The 19376-nt window shown below is 49.0% G+C and overlaps 1 protein-coding gene across 1 annotated transcript in view; it reads left to right on the top strand.

Annotated features, from left to right (window-relative positions):
- The window catches only part of LOC119954260 (SH3 and cysteine-rich domain-containing protein 2-like), a 130665-nt gene that overhangs the window by 51223 nt on the left and 60066 nt on the right, over positions 1 to 19376 (top strand). The window contains exon 2 of the mRNA XM_038779344.1: positions 16611 to 16911. Coding sequence (XP_038635272.1) covers positions 16611 to 16911 — 301 coding nt within the window. The remainder of the gene's footprint in view (positions 1 to 16610; positions 16912 to 19376) is intronic.

Below are 19376 nucleotides of genomic sequence, written 5' to 3'. Positions count from 1 at the left end.
TGGGTTCGATCAAGAAGGGTGGGCGTTGGCTCACGTGGAACATAAAGACCAGCATGACTGACCTGTTTTGATACTGTTAATATTGTGGACTCAATGAAATCATAGATTATCATAGAATTTACAGTGCAGAAGGAGGCCATTCGGCCCATCGAGTCTGCACCGGCTCCTGGAAAGAGCACCCTACCTAAGGTCAACACCCCCACCCTATCCCCATAACCCAGTAACCCCACCCAACACTAAGGGCAATTTTGGACACTAAGGGCAATTTATCATGGCCAACCCACCTAACCTGCACATCTTTGGACTGTGGGAGGAAACCGGAGCTCCCGGAGGAAACCCACGCAGACACGGGGAGGATGTGCAGACTCCGCACAGACAGTGACCCAAGCCGGAATCGAACCTGGGACCCTGGAGCTGTGAAGCAATTGTGTTATCCACAATGCTACCGTGCTGCCCAATGGACCTGTTGACATCTTCATTGGTTCAGCTGAAGAATGACCACATGAGAAAGCAGCTTTAGATACCTGTGGTATTGTACCCAAGCAACTGGAACATCAGTAAAAGACTAGAAACCCACGGCAAATAAAGGGCATTGCAAATAGTAAATATTATAAACTGGGATATGTTAACATGCAGTGAAGATTCTTGAGTGTGTAACCCAGGTTAACAATTCAATACAGAAGATTGTTGTTGTTGAAATGGAGTGTTCATGTTAAGTTATGATCCGCTTATTTCAGTTCCCAAAATGGACATTAAAAATCCAACTATATTGTTCAAAGAATTGGAGGGAGCTCTCCTACCTTTCCACCTATGCTGAATAACAGAACTCCCCCCCCCCCCCCCCCCCCCCCAGCCCCTAAACGTTGTTGTTCATCTTTCCGTCTATTAAAGTCAACTGCAGGAGAATGAGAATGAGGGGCTTATGACGGCAGCTTCTCGGCAGTAAATTCAGTTCTGTCAAAATGCCTGAGCTTTGCTCTCTCTTACTTTATAATTAATCAAAGTCACTCGATTGAATTGCTGCCTCGTCCATTTTCGCCAGGCCTCTGTGATCTGAGATGTACTTGGCTTTACACCCGAACTTGTCCCTGTGTAAAATGTCCTGTGGCTGATGAAGGAGGTCTGAAATCGCTCTCGTCAACCTCACTCCCAGTGGCTGATTGGAAGGGGGAGTGCATGTGAAGGATGGAGATTCACATTAGCCACAGTCGTTGCTCACTCGGACAAGCTTGGTTCAGCTGGCTTTGGTTCCGTCTCTCCAGACACCACTGGCTAGATAGTGCCCCTGAGCCTGATATGCAGCGAGATGAGCGAAGGCTGAAGACTGCGAATATACCACTTTCAAATTTCATTGAACTCCACCTCAGTCAGGATAATCAGGCACAAAGCGTGTATGAATTGAAATTGAGGAAACTGGGCAAATGGATTAAAGGGTTTTCTGCTCCCCTTCACACATGTATAAATCAGGCTGTTTCGCATGCAGTCTTAATAATCGCTGTTACTTTGACAGCACATTTCTATTAAATATAGATATTGTGAGAATTTCATGTATCCCTCAAGTGCATGAATTTAATCCTTTTCACATTTGTTTCTCTTACTGTCCAAAAGCTCCACGAAGAGGAAATCTTCAAATGAGCCTCAGTGTTTCCTCCCCTTTCCTTCTCAATCACAGGAAGACTGGACGAAGGTCCCAGGCACCCAACTGTACCTCACCCAAGGGGCCCTTCATTATGTGTGATCTTTAAGCATGTGTATCCCCAGTTTACTCAATGTTGAGAGATATTGGCCGGGATTATCCCCTATCCGATGGGGGCGGGGGGTCCCGGCGGGACGGAGTGGCGTGAACCACTCCGGCATCGGGCCTCCCCAAAGGTGCGGAATTCTCCGCATCGGGTAGGGAATGCTCCGCTCCTTTAGGGGCTAGGCCCGCGCCGGAGTGGCTCCCGCTCTGCCGGCCGGCGCGAACGGCCTTTGGCGCCCCGTGGGCCGGAGAATCGCCGCGGGGAGCCCGCCGACCGGCGCAGGGCAATTCCCGCCCTCGCCGAATCTCAGGGGGCGGAGAATTCGGGACACGGCGGGGGCAGGATTGACGCCGGTCCCGGGCGATTCTCCGACCTCCCCAGGGGTTGGAGGATTCCGCCCATTGTTACTTTGCTTCACGCGCCCGCAATACTGGATTCCCAGATGGCTTTCAGAGCAAGAAGCATGGCCAACCTTCCCTTTTGTGAAGTTTCTCACATCTAACCTAACTCCTCCTGTTTGATAAAACTCAGCTACAGTCTGGATAATCCCACTGAGCCGTTGCAATCTTTCGTTCACTGTTACCCCCCAAACCCTACCACCCCCCCCCCCCCTCCTCCACTGCCTTGCATTTGTCACCTTGCTTGTCTGACATCTAACATCGAACCAGCAGAAATGGCCTCCACTTAAATATTGGGAAGACTGAAGCCACTGGCTGACCTTTTCCCACCATTCCTGCCGCCGGGATCTTCCAGTCCGGAGGCGTTACCTGCGTCGGGACTGGGAGATCCCGACGCTGGCCAATGGCGGCTGCCTCCGCCACCTCAAAACAAGCTACAGGGCACGGAAAATACCATCCACTGTCTTCGGTCCTCGTCGCATTATGAAGCTGAATCAAGAAAAAAAAAACAATTTTCTCCTTGTTTAGGGCTGTTTGGTACCATAGAGGTACACAAAGATTGCAAGTGTTGGAATCATAGAATTTACAGTGCAGAAGGAGGCCATTCGGCCCATTGAATCTGCACTGGCTCTTGGAAAGAGCACCCTACCTAAGCCCACACCCCCACCCTATCCCCATAACCCAGCAACCCCACCAGGGCAAATTAGCACAGCCAATCCACCTAATCTGCACATTTTTGGACTGTGGGAGGAAACCGGAGCACCCGGAGGAAACCCACGCACACACGGGGAGAACGTGCAGACTCCACACAGACAGTGACCCAAGCCGGGAATCGAACCTGGGACCCTGGAGCTGTGAAGCAACTGTGATAACCACCGTGCTACCTTGCTGCCCGTTAAGAGTTACACATTAAGAGCAGAAATTATGTTCTATTAACTATAAGGTTCGGGGTGGGAGATATAGGAGGGATGTCCGAGGTAGGTTCTTTACTCAGAGAGTGGTTAGGGTGTGGAATGGACTGCCTGCTGTGATAGTGGGAGTCGGACACTTTAGGAGCTTTCAAGCGGTTATTGGATAGGCACATGGAGCACACCAGAATGACAGGGAGTGGGATAGCTTGATCCTGGTTTCGGACAAAGCTCGGCACAACATCGAGGGCTGAAGGGCCTGTTCTGTGCTGTACTGTTCTATGTTCTAAATTCCAAGAGCCGCTGGTCAAATTCAGACATTTGCTACACTTTTACCAGGATAGGTTTTCCCTGTTTGCAGACTGCTGTACCCTCCGATTATCAATGCTTCTGCCACTGAAACAGGTTCTCCCTGTTCACCCTATCATGAGGCAGTGGCGTAGTGGGAGGCCCAGGGTAATGCTCTGGGGACCTGGATTCAAATCCCAATGAATTCAATAAAAAATCAAATCTGGAATTAAAAGTCTAATGATGACCATGAAACCATTGTCCTAAAAATCCATCTGGTTCACTCATGTCCTTTTGGGAAGGAAATCCGTCATCTTTACCTACATTGGCCTACATGTGACTCCAGGCCCATAGAAATGTGGTTGACTCATAAAATGCCATCAGGGCTGGCCAATGCTGGCCTAGCCAGCGACATCCCATAAAACAATTTTTTTCAAAAGCCTTGATAAATGTGAAGATCTTTTGAGACATTAGGAACTTGCATACAAAGTCTATGGTTATGTTAATATCTGTGGATGGATGTGAGATGACAACGTGGGATTTTCCAATGGATGATCCTGGAAGATGATGCCTTGTGCCTGGAAAGTAACATTTGGAATTTTACCCTTTATCTTATCCAAACTTTTACCTTTGAAGGAACAAATTTTGAAAACAGTGCATGGCTACTTAAGTATGTGGGGTCTCCCCCCCACGCCCCCGCCCTCGCCCCCCAGTAGTGCCATAATTCTGTTGATTGACAGATAACGATATTGTGGGTAACACTTATGCTTTGGTCGCTATGAGTAAAATTGACTGTTGTTTGTGGCTACTCTGTGCAAATTGGCTACTTTATTTCCCTACATGAAGTCTTGTTTCTCAGGAGGTTCTGCCTCTGTGCCAGAAGTTTTGGGTTGAAGTCCTGCTCCAGGGCCTTTTATTATAATAATAATCTTTATTGTCACAAGTAGGCTTACATTAACACTGCAATGAAGTTACCGTGAAAAGCCCCTAGTCACCACATTCCGCCATCTGTTCAGGTACACCCAGAGAGAATGTCGAATGCTCAATTCACCTAACAGCACGTTTTTCGGGACCTGTGGGAGGAAACCGGAGCACCCGGAGGAAACCCACGTAGACACAGGGAGAATGTGCAGACTCCGCACAGACAGTGACCCAAGCTGGGAATCGAACCTGGGACCCTTACACTGTGAAGCAACAGTGCTACCCACTGTGCTACGGTGCTGCCCTCATGGGAACAATGTTCATGACACAGTCAAACAGATTAACAACCAACCTGCTGATCCTTCCAACGTGCCCATGGCAGGTGGTAAGGGCGGATGAGATTCCTGCTCAGCCATGCTTGGTGTAGACTGCCTCAGTCTACATCCACTTGTCTCTCTTTAAACAGAGAATGACACCTGTTGCCCCTGGTGCCTGTGGCTAATTACAGATGGACAGACAGGCATTTCAAAGTGCTTTCTTGAAATGAAGCCTTTTGTGTGGTTGTGAAACATTCTACATAAATGCAAGTCTTTTCCTGTGAAAACTTTCGGGTGTCGCAGACTACACTACAGAAATTTCTACAGGGAGTGGTTAGTCTTATGAGCAATTTCTAGCAGCAATCTGAGTTGGTGCTTTCACAGCAGAGGTGAGCATTCCAACTTCAGAGCGATGAGCTGCATGTGGTCGGGAAAGGGAAGTAATTTTTAGTGTAAATTAAGCGTGAATAATCAGCTCTAAGACATCTATTTATAATTTTGCAGAATGGCACCACAGTTTCAATGTTTCCATTCCATTATTTTTGACCTATTGGCCGCACGTAGGGAGATATTTAAAGCTACACAAAGAAGTTTGATCAAGAACTGGGACTTCTGAATTTCTGCAGCGCTTATTCGGTTGTTGCAAGCACATGAGAGGTCTATAGTTTGTCCATGATGTGCACATATTGGAATTATCTTCTACATTAACACCTCCATATGATGAGCAACTCCTAAGGTTGTTTCAGGTGTAAAGTATACATTTAGGTTCAGATCTGCAATTAAATCAAATTGGTATCAAATGGTTAAGTACCAGTTAAGCTCATGATTATCAGTAAATCAGCCCACGAGGATCAAACTTGCAATGGGTATATGATGATTACTAGTCCTCCAGTGGAACCGTCATGCATGAAACTGCATGGAATGTCCTTGCCACTAGAGTTTATCCCAATCACCATAGAGATAAAGAAAACATTTACTATTGCTCTCACTGACTGAAGACGACTTGCCCCGGAGACACCCTGGCGGCTTGAGCCTTAATCCAGGCTGACACGCTTGGTGCCGCACCGAGGAAGTGCTGCAATCTCAGAAGTGCCATCTTTTGGTGGGACGTTAAACCGAGGTCCCACTTAGCCTCTCGCATGACCCTGACGATCCAATATGGCACTATTCAAAGAAGAAGGGTTCTGCTTGCTCTCTTGGCCAATAGTGATCTTCAACTAGCATAACTAAAGCAGATTGCCCGGTCGTTGTCCCAGTACTGTTTGTGGGATCTTGCGGTGTTGCTCGTTTTACTGGAGTGTGATTAACACGCCTCCGTTTAAAGGCCGTGTGCTTAACACTACTATTGCTCTGTATGTGTAATTATGCTCGGAGTCGCCAGGTGCCGTATTGAGACACCGTCACAAGTATATCAAGGTCAGGTTCAAAGTAATAAATCCGTACACCGATTAGTAAGTCCAAACGATTGGTGTTTATTATAACAAATATAATAAATACACATGCATACGCTAACGAGACTAACTTACTTCTAATACTAAACAACTAAATACTTATCTAGACAGGAACAGGCAAGGTCAGGGAGCAAGGCCTTCGTCCCGTTCTTGGTCTGTAACTTTCTGATTCGCAAAGTTGTCAAGGGCTAGCAAGGTCTGGATCACGTAGCGATCGTTGTGTTGGCACTTACAGTTCGATGGCTGATGCTCAGCGGCCGGTGATGAAACTGGAGTCAGGATGCGATGGAACAGGTCTGGGCCGGAGTCTGGAAGCAACAGCAGATCTGGGCCGGAGCAAAACAGCAGCAGATCTGGGCCGGAGCAAAAACAGCAGATCTGGGCCGGAGCAAAACAGCAGATCTGGGCCGGAGCAAAACAGACCGAACCATGTGCGGGATCTATTCTTATAGGTCCTAGAAGTCCGTGCCCCTTGGGGCGGGTTCTTTCACCTGCTAGGTATCGATTGGGTCTTTCCCAATCGATATCTTTCAAACTCCCCAATCTGAGGGTCGTTCCTCGATGGGTGGGGCGGTCCCTACGGCTCTTTGTGTTGGTTGCTTTGGCACCGTTCTGTCTGGGCGTCTATGGAAAAGTATCCATTGATACTTAAATGTTTCTATTGTCCGGGGTCTGGATCTGGATCACCTCATTACTATGCAGATCTGTTTCCCATTTGCACCTTTGGCTGAAACTCTGCACCTGGCCAGAAACTGGTTTCTGTACGTGCAGAATGCAAAACAGTCTCCTGCAAGCTGTTTGTCCTCACTATGACTGTTTTTCCCTGCAGTCCTAGCAGTTCTCCATTTTGTAGCCCAGTGTCCATCTTAGATGGCTACAGCGGGTGCTCCGGTTTCCTCCCACACGCCCAAAGGTGGGCAGGTTAGGTGGGTTGGCTACGATCCATGTGCAGGGTTATGGGGATAGGACAGGGGAATTCGCCGAGGTAGAGTGCTCTTTTGGAGGGTCGGTGCAGGCACGAAGGTCTGAATGGCCTTCTTCTGCACTGTGGGGATTCTATGGGTGAGAGACTACTTTCTCCCCATAGGTTTTTATTTATTCTTTCATGGGATGTGGACACTATTGGCAAGGCCAACATTTATTGTCCAGCATTTGTCCTTGAACTGAGCGGCTTGCTGCACCATTTCAGAGGGCATTTAAAAGTCAACCACGTTGCTGTGGGTCTCAAGTCACATGGAGGCCAGAATATGAATATATTCAAGAGGCGGCTGGATATAGCACTTGGGGAGAATGGGATCAAAGGCAATGGGGAGAAAGCAGGATTAGGCTATTGAGTTGGATGATCAGCCATGATCGTGATGAATGGTGGGGCAGGCTCGAAGGGCCAAAAGGCCTCCTCCTGCTCCTATCTTCTATGTATCTATGTACCAGGTAAGGACAGCAAATTTCCTTCCCTAACGAATATTAGTGAACAAGATGGGGTTTTGTGACTTTCTGTAATGGTTTTATGGTCATCATTAGACTCTTAATTCCACATTTTAAAATAATTCTAATTCCACAACCTGTGATGGTGGGATTCAGGGTGGTACGGTGGCATCATGGTTGGCACTGCTGCCTCACAGCACCAGGGATCCGGGTTCAATTCCGGTCTTGGGTGACTGTGTGGAGTTTGCAAGTTCTCCCCATGGGTTTCCTCCGGGTGCTCTGGTTTTCTCCCACAGTCCAAAGATGTGCAGGTTAGAGAGATTGACTAAATTTCAGGTCTCCTTCTGCACTGTAATGATTCATATGATTCTATGATTCGAATCCAGGACACCAAAGCATTTCCTTGGTCTCTGTATTACTAGTCCAGTGCCAACACTGCTGCGCCATCACCTCCCCTTGAGGAGGTGGAGAAAGGTAATCCTTTCTTTCGGTGTGACAAATGAGGAAGAGATAGGTAAGAAGAGGAAATTATTCCCCCCCTCCCCACCTTACACACACGCGCTCTATACCCCCGCCATCAAAAGATCAAATGACCGTCTGGGTTATGAGTTGAGAACAAGCACTTGAGGATCCACCACTGGCCAGTTGAAAACTTCCATCTCCCAAGTAAGTCACATTCACAAGATAGAAATGGAAGGAGATTTTCTTTCTGTATAAAGAACGCAGTTTCCGTGAACATGGTTCTGCTACCCAGCAACTATCTCTAGTGTGTCATTTAAAGCAATGTAGACTGAATGATATTAGACACTGTGGACATGTTCAATTGTCGACCAGGAAACCACTTTAACGGAGAAAACAACATTCAACTAGAGGCACGTTTATTCTCGACAATTTACCACCCAGCCAATTCATTCTCGTCTGCAGGATCCCTTTAAGACTGCATGATTGGGACCATTTGGCCAATTAGGACCCTGGGTCACCTTTTTGATAAATGTTGTGAACAGGGGCCCCAAGATTGACTCCTGGTATTCCATGGTTCATTGTTGTCCAATTAGAGCTATTATCACAGATCATTACCCCTGTTTATGATTATGTAGCCAATTGATGATCTAATTTAACATTTCCTCCTTTATCCTGAGAGCTTTTACTCCCTGCCAATGATTCAGTCAGCTCGACTTTCATCACATTTGGATACAATGGATGAGCACTTGTAACAGGCAGCACCACAATCCAACAGTGAATCTGTGGCCTACAACATATGTTTATGCTGATTTAATTGGACAGTTAGCGTTCTTTGTGAGCACCTATGTTTGGTTTGGGATTTGAGGGTCGATACGATTATTGTTAAATTGCCAGTCCCAATCTTCATATTGTACACTGGGAGAATCCGCTACGTACTGTACTGCATTGGCTTCCCCGTGGTCTCTTTCCACTCTGAATTCCATGATCGAATGGCCTCGTTGAACCCGACTCAGTGATGTAAAGAGGCTGTCAAAGCTTTGAAATGCTCGGAGCACCTTGCCAGATCAAAGGAGATCTCGCGAGACGTAGCGATCTGGATCTGGATCTTGCCCCCAATGGTCCGGGGTGACAGCAGTCGGAGGTCTGCAGGATCCCAGGACCCAGCTGGGTCCCAGGATGCTGAGCCTCTGGACACGGTTATCCTGGAGCTGATGCAGACACTGGGGTGTGGCTATGAGATTCAGAGGGGATGTCAGCGACACTCCAGCAGTTTCATAGCCGATTGGAGGAGTCCTGGAGGCTCCAGGTGAGGGTGATGGCACTGGGGCACCAAGGCCAACACTGCACGGGTGGCGACCGCAGTGGAAAACCTGCAGCACAACGTCAGCACCACGAGTCCAAGGCTTTGCTCAGTCAGTGACGGCCATGGCTGACGGCCTCGGCAGCACGTCCCAATCGCTGGGGGGACGTGGTCAACCTTACAGAGCAACTGAGGAACATATCCCAGTCTCAGGTGGGCATTGCTAAGGTGTTGGAGCATGTCCCAGGTGGGCATTGCTAAGGTGTTGGAGCATGTCCCAGGTGGGCATTGCTAAGGTGTTGGAGCATGTCCCAGGTGGGCATTGCTGAGATGCTCCAGAGCGTGGCCTGGTCATAGATGGCAGCACCATCGGTAGCTAGGGGCAATTCGGGTAACGAGGCCGGGCATCTTGATGGGATTGGTCCAGATCAAAGTTTATATTGTCAACATAGAAGTTCAAGGCTGCGGTGACCTTGATTGCCATGGGAGTGGGTAGCCTCCCCCTCCATGTGGTGCTAAATCCGCAAGGATAGGGCACAGGTGCGGCACCGTCCCCTGGTTGAGGCGGAGCCTCCTGCGGCACATATTGTCCGGCTCTCCTCAAAAGACCAGCGATGCCTGTACACCTTGGCTCAATGCTGCCCTCCGCTCTTTTTCCCTGCCCAGCCTGATGGGCAGCCGGGTCCTCGGGGTGTGGACTGGGCCCCTGCCCATGGGCCGCAGCCTTGAGCCTCCAGCGCCGTTGTTGCTGCTGCCTTCTCCAGCGTCTGGCATCCTGGCCTGCCACCAACACCGAGAGGGCAGCTCCTGTGGGGTCCACAATACCATCCACAGTGTGACACCTGTAAGGAATTGGAGAGGGTGAGAGACCAACAATTGATTAGGGCTTCCACCCTGGGACCCTCGGGACCCCCAAGTATCATCCACCCTTGCATTCCCTGCCATCTCAGGGTGGCATCCAACAAGCCGGTTGTGCTGGGGGATCCCTGCCCTGCACACGCACCAGCGGCCGCAGCAGCTGGGCACCAGATCACAGACCACCGATCCCTGCCAGGCACATTACTTGGGCCAAGCTCGGGTTCCCTCCCTGATTCACATACCCACCCTCTGGGCGGGGGGGGGGGGGGGGATGTCCCCAGTGCTGCAGCCCAGCTCTTGGGTGTTTGATTGTTGGCTGCTGCCTCTGCGGTGTTGACACCTCCAGTGTTCAGACAAAGTGTCCAGGCCTCGCAGTCTGATTGGGATGCCACGCAGTAACACTCGCCAGTGACATGGCACATCTACCCAGGGGAGTCCGCTTGAGAGCTGTGAAGTACTCCTATAACTAGCAATGCCAATTCCCTATTGACAATAGCCTTCAGCTGTGCAGCCAGAGGCCGCCACAGTCAGAGGACCGTCACCATATTGCCACGGACAGGGCTCTGTCCTGGGCGTATTCAGGGATATGGATGGGCAGCAGCTGAAGTTGCCCCAGCAAAATGGGTATACACAATCCGAGGTAGGGTTCGCCCCCCCCCCTCCCCCTACCCGAACACTGGGACAGTATCCCCAGTGCCCCAGGGCTGATTGCCCGATTTCGAAGATGGCTACTCGGCTCCCTCAGTCGCCTCAGCCTCCATTGTGTTAGCTTTACCTTTTTAAATAGGTGTGCCAAAGTACAGAAAACAGGGTTGAGTGCGGCCTCGGGCACGCGTTCCCTGCTGAGACCCCGTATCTAACTGGATGGGCGTTCGATAGCCGGATGTTTCCCGCCGCGGCGAGTGCCAGGAAACACACGGCTGAACGCGCTCGTTATGGAACTCTGTTCCCATTTGGTTAGATCAGGCTTTTGAAATTTTTTCGTTAAATAGTGCCCCTTGTCTGTCATGAGAAAGCTGGGGAGTTGACCCCCGTTTCCTGGCCAATAATTATATCCCTCAGCCAGCATTATGAAAAACAGATCATCTGCTTGTTATCACATTGTCCTTTCAGGTGACATTGCTGCGTGACAATTGGCTGCTGTACTTCCTACAATGACTGTGCCGTGCTTTGGGGCCCTGTGGCGTTGTGTCCAGGGCTATGGAACTTGAAGGTATTCCATTATTACAATAAGCGATTATTATTATCATTTCCTTGGTTATTCCAGCTCCAGCAACGTCCCAGATCTCTCGATGCAAACCCAGCTACACAAGGTAGGACAGGTTCACTCAGGCACAGGGGGAATTTGTACAGCCAAGACACTATAGTGCAAGCAGCACATTTGATTTTCATCAGGCTAGTTGGAGTGGTAACCTGTTCTTCCTCAAGGCTCTCCTAGTCTCGGGCGAATACAATAACTTGTGCTTACAAATATACAAAATTGGTGGGCAGGAAACGGCCAGCTGATCCAATGATCCTGCCCTGTATCAGGATGGTTGGAACATAAACATCTTCCTCCCCTCCGTGCATCCATGCAGAGCTAATGCCAGCTTTCACCTGTCATAACCTGCTGCAGTGATCAATCCTGACGAAGATGTCACTTCGTTTTTTGTGCTTGAAATGACACTGTTACATCCAGGTTTAATTGCATTGGCTCAAGGTCAGCAAGCTGGAAGAAGGATACAAATGGCTTACAACAGCACTTCTCAATGCCCTTGGCATCGATACAGTGAGGTGTCAGGTCTAATTGTACAGTAAGGAAAGGCCACTGTTGTGGATTGAGTTCAGATCTCTTGATCAACTCACAGACCAACAAGCTAACAAGTGGTGCATGTATCTTTTTTTCTCTCTCTCTCTCTTTGTTTTATGTGAGCTCCAATTTCACATCCATCGCTTGTTATCAATTTTCTGCATCGACACTGACATTAAAAATGGAAGATCAGCCAGTTCCATCTGAATACTCTCGGGCCAAGCAGGTGGTCAAAAATGCCAAGTATCAGGGCATCACCAGCAGGGTCGGAGAATCGCCTGGGGCCGCTGAAAATCCACCCCCGCCGTGGCAGAGATTCTCCACCACCCGGGGAGTGGCGGTGGCGGGAATCTCGCCGCTCCGATCGGAGAGGCCCCTGCAGTGATTCTCCGGCCCGGATGGGCCGAAGTCCCGCCGCTGGGAGGCCTCCCCCGCCGCCGAGGTTTGAACCACCTCTGTAACGGCGGGATCAGCGGCACGAGCAGGCCCCCGGGGTCCTGGGGGCGGCGGGGGGGTGATCGGACCCCGGGGGGTGCCCCCACGGTGGCCAGGCCCGCGATCGGGGCCCCCCGCTCAGACTCCGGGCCAGTGCCCTGGGTGCACTATTTCTCTTCTGCGGCCGTCACGGCCTCCGCCATGGCGGAAGCGGAAGAGAAACCCACATTGCGCATACGCCGGTGGTGATGTTACCGCGGCGCATGCGCTGACTGGCGAAAGCCTTTCGGCCAGCCCCGGTGCCACTGGCGCTGGTTTTTTGCGCCAGTCTTCTGGTGCCAACCGCTCCGGCGCGGGGCTAGCCCCCAAAGGTGCGGAGAATTCCCCACCTTTGGGGAGGCCTGACCCCAGAGTGGTTGGCGCCACTCCCCTACGCCGGGACCCCCCGTCACGCCGGGTAGGGGAGAATCCCGCCCATGAGCTGTCACATTGAAAGATATTTAGCACCGATATTAATCTAACCCACCAGGTGAGAATAGACCAGGTTGGGGTCTGACCCCCGATTTACACCCAGTCCGGTTTTAGTCCGTGGAGTCGATGGAGAATGAAATCGGGCGCGGTGTGGGACTGGTTCCTAACCTGAACCCCCAGCCACTAGTCCAGGTAGGTTAAAGTTAAAGTTATATTCCGGCTGTATTTGATGTGTTAAAAATGAGCAGATAGGTCTGGATTTTCATCTTGCACAGAGTTGGAAGAATCGACAGCTCTGCAAAGCCAACTTTAAAAAATAGCTACCCTGGCTGATTGATTGACAATCCAGGAAGATGGATTCTATCTTGGAAGTCAGGGTGTGCAACGCGGAAGTAGTGACGAGGATGCCGAGCGGGCAGGTCGAAGTAGGAGCTCCAACACATTATCAAAAATGTTAAAAGAGCATCACTGCTCCCCCCAGTTGCCCCCATGCCCCATCCCTGTTAATCTAAGCCACTCCATGGCCCTCTATACACTCCATACCAGCTTATGATGCTGTACCTACCCATGGCACTTTGTAGTCCCCATGTCAACTGATGCCCATCCCACCCACTTCCCCTTGCTCTTGCACACCATGCCAACTTAGCCAGCACCCACCATAGCCAGACCTCTGGGTCCACGCATAGATAAATGTCTGAATTATCAGCTTTGCGATGTCGGCGACGAGAATCGCGATTGGACGGAGCATTGCGCAAAATGGAAAAAATGCAGTTTGATTCCGAAGCCATGCTCTGGTCCCTTGATGGTGGTGATATCAGAGTTTGCGCCCCCTGCCAACAGGCCCATGCAAAACCGCCATTTGCATAGATTTAAATATAATTTGCGGCTTGGGCATTTCATGCTCCACCTCCCACGATGCTCCGCCCCTCTTGGGTAGAGGTCTTGCAGGCCTGAATTGGTGCAAATGTTTACAAGCGGGCATTGGGTGCCTTGGTTGCTGAGGGGGAGCGGGAGATTAATAGAACTCTCAAAAAGCCTTAAACATTGTTGGACTTGCTGTAGGATGGCCTGGCCCGGGAGCAGTAGTGGGAAACGACTTGGTGCCAAGTCTGTGGACTCGGGATGACCCACTTGGGTGCCTGGGCTCACACCACCATTGCTGTAGCATGTTGGTGCTACATCCAGGTTCTTGGCTGCTCAACTGCTGACCGTTTATTGTGTTCTTTGAATGCTCAGAGAGGCTCTGGTCATCTGGGAGCTTATTCAGGCTGCCAATCTAGAAATCCTCATACCCCAGCTGTTTCATTAAGGTGATGGAATTCCTCCAATGCAGAAGGAACCCATTCAGCCCATCGGGTCTGCAGCGACCCTCTGAAAGAGCACCCTACCTATGCCCACTCTCTACATACTATCCTTGTAACCCCATAACGTCACCTAACCTGCACATCTTTGGACATAAAGGGGTAATTATCATGGCCAATTCCCCTAGCCTTCACATATTTGGACTGTGGGAAGAAACCGGTGCACCCGGAGGAAACCCATGCAGACACGGGGAGAATGTGCAAACTCCACAGACAGTCACCCAAGGCCGGAATTGAGCCACTGTGACACCGTGCCACCCCAGATGGGCATGGCCAAGCTCAATCAGTGGCCACCAGGTGTTGGCATTCCTGAAAAGCGTTTCCGCACTGCAGAGGGAGCAGAAAGTCAGCAAAGATGACAACAAACAAATCTCTCAAGTGAGGCCTCGGTGGGGGGAAACTCCTGAAGGCCAAAATAAAATGGCTGTCGGATAGTGGGATGTTTCTGAGACCTGCAGCCGTCGAGGAAATACCCCACTAAAGGCACCGTCCAGTGGCGTTCAGTCTGCTGAATCGTGCCCTTAGTCTCCCAAAGGGAGAATCCCGGCCAAAATAAAGCTCTATCCGATAAAGCTGAAGTGTCCAGTGCAGGCTTCACTATGCTGGAAAAAGCAATAACTACCTTTTACATTCCTTCAACTGCATAAAACCTTATACCAACAAGCATTTCATTGAACTGCACAGTCCCTTACAACAACAAGCATTGGAATTTATCGTCCCACTTGCAGCTATCAGTGAAAAGGCCGGCACGCTACCTGTGATAATGAGTGGCTGTGAACTCAGTCATGCAGCATGAATCCGATAATGGAAACGCTCGGGCTAGTCCAATCTTTATTTTTAACATTCCACTCGATTTGTTTTTCAGAGAATTAAAGGCAGGAATTTTAAATGGCTCGACATCTTGACTGCTCCTTTTCACCTGTACTTTTGCCAGGTCCTCTTGACACTTTCGATGACTTGATGGGTCCGTTGGCCGTCCCAATGCGGTTGATGGTTCAGAGGTTTCTAATATTTCTGCACATTTTCAACAATTCCAAAGGGACTTGAACTCCCCCAAAACGGCACCTGACCCTGGGGCCAGATCCAAAGGGGTGCACAATGGCCAGACCTGCGCACAGTGGAGGCAACTAATAATCTAAATGGTCTCTATGAGCTATGCACGTATGAAACACGCACCGCCCCAATTCCTGGCCCTGGGAATATGAACAGTACCATGTTTGGGTGCGGAACTTGCAATTTCGGAACCCTGTCTGCCATTTTTACCATAACAGAGAAGTGAAAATCCAGGCCACGTATTCAATCCTGGATTAAAGTCCGGAGGAATAGAACGTTGTGTCTCTCCATAAGAAGGCAGTGTTATGATGAATTTCTGCAAACTCATGAGAACCTCATATCTGGCCTCCAGGTGTGAGACCTGTGGGATTTTGTGGCTTAAAATAAGACTGAATAGTGGTTCGCCTACAGAACTGCACTCAACATTTGTAATAATTCATGTTGTGAAGCCCTTGAGGCATTGAACATGATAAATTACTACATAAATGCATTCATTGTTATTTTTATGTTTCACGTCCATTCTCGTTACTCTGTCTTGTGTGGTATGTCAGTGGGAAAGGTTACTGCCAGGCAATGACCATCTCCAGCAAGAAAGATAACCTCCTCTTGACACTTAACAGGATTACCTGGTTTAGCACAGTGGGCTAAGACAGCTGGCTTGTAATGCACAACAAGACCAGCAGCGCGGGTTCAATTCCCGTAACAGCCTCCCCGAACAAGAGCCGGAATGTGGCGACTAGGGGGCTTTTCACAGTAACTTCATTGAAGCCTACTTGTGACAATAAGCGATTATTATTATTATTACCGTTGCTGCATTTTCCCCATCATCATTATTATGGAGATCACCATTGACCAGAACCTTAACTGACATAAGTCAGAGGCTAAGAATTCTGCGATGAGTAACTCACCCCCTGACTCCCTAAAGACTGTCCATCATTTACATGGCGCAGGTTGGAAGTGTAATGGAATGCTTTTCACTTGCCTGGATGGGTGCAGCTCCAACAACACTCAGAAACTTGCCACCATCCAGCACATTAAATATAACTTACATGTTGGATAAATACTTAAAAATGGAAAATGTTTGCAGAGCTAAAGATGTGGGGCTAATTGGACAGGTGCGGGCATAGATCTGATGGGCTGAATGGCCTCCAGTGCTGCATGATTATACTCACTGCAAATCTTTTGGAGCCGAAGAGGGACCATTTTTATTGTCTATGTAAATCAGTGCCTGGTAACTGTGGGAATAAAAGATAATTTCCCAATCTTCTTTGTTTATTGTATATATTGATAAAGCCTCGCCTGAAACAACAACATTCTGATTGTTAACTCATGTCTTGGGCAGTTTTACTTACTGCCATTTAAATAAGTCCTCAGAGGTCAGATTCAGTAAAAAAAAAATTAAATAATGCCCGTTTCATTTTCATTCTCTAGCTTCAACGGTTGAAGAGATCTCTGTCCTTCAAGACAATCCTCAGGAGCAAAAGCGTTGAGAATTTCTTTCAGCGGTCAAACAGTGAGGTGAAATTCCCAGCAGAGATACTGCCTCCTCCACCGACTCCACCACCAACTCCACCCACCGCTTTCCTGCCAGACGGTCCACCCATCAATGAACGGCCGGCCCGGAGGTCCCACCAGGTCTCTTTACCTCTCAAACCAGTAAGGACGCACAACTTTCAAGAATTTGTCTTCAAAAAGCCTACATTTTGTGACATCTGCCATCACATGATTGTAGGTATGTTTTCCATGTTAGTTGGGACATGCATCACCTCAGTGGTGCTCACTGACTGATAGCTGGGCTTTTGAGATTCCATTTCTGATCCACCAATGAAACCATCATTGCATCGACAATTCATCATTAACATTAATAGTTGCCCAGTCGCTACTCTCTCGCTTATTGTTGGGGACTAAGATGTCACCCCAGGTCTATGTTAGCTTTACCATCCAGGCTTCACTTGCAGGACGAGTCTTGCTTGTAATGTTGTGGGGCGTGATTTAATAGCCTCATCACGCTCAACTTAGTGTTGGGAGGAGGCTGTTGAATCTCACGAGAGGCTTCTCGCTAGATTTGCGACATTTGAAACGCCTCGCCAGATTTCACGGAGTTTCGGGAGGCATCGCGATCTGGATCTCAGCCACACTGGCCGTGATCCAGGTCAGCATATTTATTGGCTCATTTAGATATATATGTTTCTGGGGTTCCCCCGGCACCTGGGACCTATTGGCTGTGCCCGGGAGATCTTGCCAGTGAGCCGTTTAGTACTGGTTTCCACAATTGGGGACCAGTCATAATGGCACCTGCTGGTGGTCTCCCAGGCCATTAGAGAGCCTGAGTGGTTGGGGACAGGGCAGGGTGGCACCCTCGCACTCCCCCTGGTGCTTGGGCACCCTGCCAGGGTGCCCAGGTAGCATTGCCAGGCTGACAGGGGCACTGCCAGGGTGGCAGTGCCATGGTACCTGGGTGCCAGGTTGGCACTGCCAGGGATCGGGCCCAGGGGGACCTTACCAGGTGGAGGGGGAGTTCCCATGGGCTCCCTGAGATTGCGGGAGTGGGAGGTGGGGGGGGGGGGGGGGGGGGGGGGGGGGGGCACAAATGCGCCCAAACCAGACATAGATTTTTCAGGTTAAATCACACTCGTGTTGTTGCAATCTTAAATATATAGATTTGAATGGTGCCACCCATCATGTATCCTTCTTTTACGCCCGGTAAATGTGTGCTATTTTTCTATTCATTTTTCCTGGACCTTTCTAGGAAACTTACTGCTGGTTATTGTACTTGCATAGAAATTCCAACCCCAAAACAGGCCATTCATCCACAACTGGTCTGTGCCAGTGATTATGCTTCACATAACCCTTTCCCCATCTCACTTCCCCTAGGTTAGAGGCAGTGAGATGGGGAAAGGGTTATGTGACCTTTTCCTGAACTGTTCCTATGGTAGAAAGTTCCAGACTCTGGGTAAAGAGGTTCCTTTTCATTTCCTTATTGGATTTATTAGTGACTATGTTATATTTATCATCCTAAGTTTAAAATCCCTCACAAGTGGAGATTTCCTCGCTCTATTTACCATATCAGCATTTTATTAGATCTCCTACCAATTGAATCATAGAATTTACAGTGCAGAAGGAGGCCTTTTGGCCCATTGAGTCTGCACCGGCTCTTGGAAAGAGCACCCTATCCAAGCCCACCCATCCACCCTATCCCCATAACCCAGTAACCCCACCCAGCACTAAGGGCAAGTTTGAACACTAAGGGCAATTTAGCACGGCCAATCCACCTAACCTGCACATCTTTGGAATGTGGGAGGAGCTGTGAAGTAATTGTGCTAACCATTATGCTACCGTGCTGCCCACAAAAAATGTTGAGTCTTTCTCGATAGCAGCAACCTTCCAGTCCTGGTTTCAACATTGTAGATCATTGTTTCGTTTTTTCCAGTGTCTCAATATTGGTTTTGTTATATGGAGATTAAAATAGTGTACAGCAATCCAGGTGCGGTCTAATCAAGGTTCTGTAGAATTTTAGCAAACATTTTTTACTGCAAACTTGGTACCAGACATTCTCCAAAACGTGCGTTGGGTGCAAAGACATCACTTTTTAATGTTAACTGTCATCCAGCTGCCTAGAGCGGAAATGCTGGTGAAACTCTTCCAAAATGCTGACGCGCAGAGATAGATAATAGAGATTGACGAACTGTCCAACTAGATGTAGAGGGAGCGAATCCTTAAAAGGTGCATTCAAATTCAAAACGTCTGAAATTCAGACTTTCCCCAATTAAATATAAATTGTTCCATTTGGGTCTGATTGAAATTCCGATTATATTTGTGGTTAGTCAAGAGTATCTCTTTGTTAATGTTAAAAAAGGAAATCAGGAGGCTGTAAGCATCTTCACCTTTTAATAAGGATCTGGATAGAGACGTTTATACTGATATTGCAGAATACATTTTCCTGACACAATTTGTTTTGTAGCAGTGCAGGCATTGAAAGCATTAGTTGCTGACGGTAGCTCACATACTGCAGCTGCCGGGAGAATGGATGAGAAAGGAGTAAAGTGAACAAGACAAGGTTATGTCTTAAGGACAGGTTTACTTTATTAGCTCACCAATATTTTCTGATAGATATCCTGACTTTCTTCAGGAGAAAGGAAGATCAGATGCTCTTCTCGAAGAAGGCACGGTAGCACAGTTGCTTCACAGCTCCAGGGT

Source organism: Scyliorhinus canicula, chromosome 19 (assembly GCF_902713615.1).
Source record: "Scyliorhinus canicula chromosome 19, sScyCan1.1, whole genome shotgun sequence".
NCBI lineage: Eukaryota > Metazoa > Chordata > Chondrichthyes > Carcharhiniformes > Scyliorhinidae > Scyliorhinus > Scyliorhinus canicula.
This window is presented reverse-complemented; position numbering and strand designations above follow the sequence as displayed.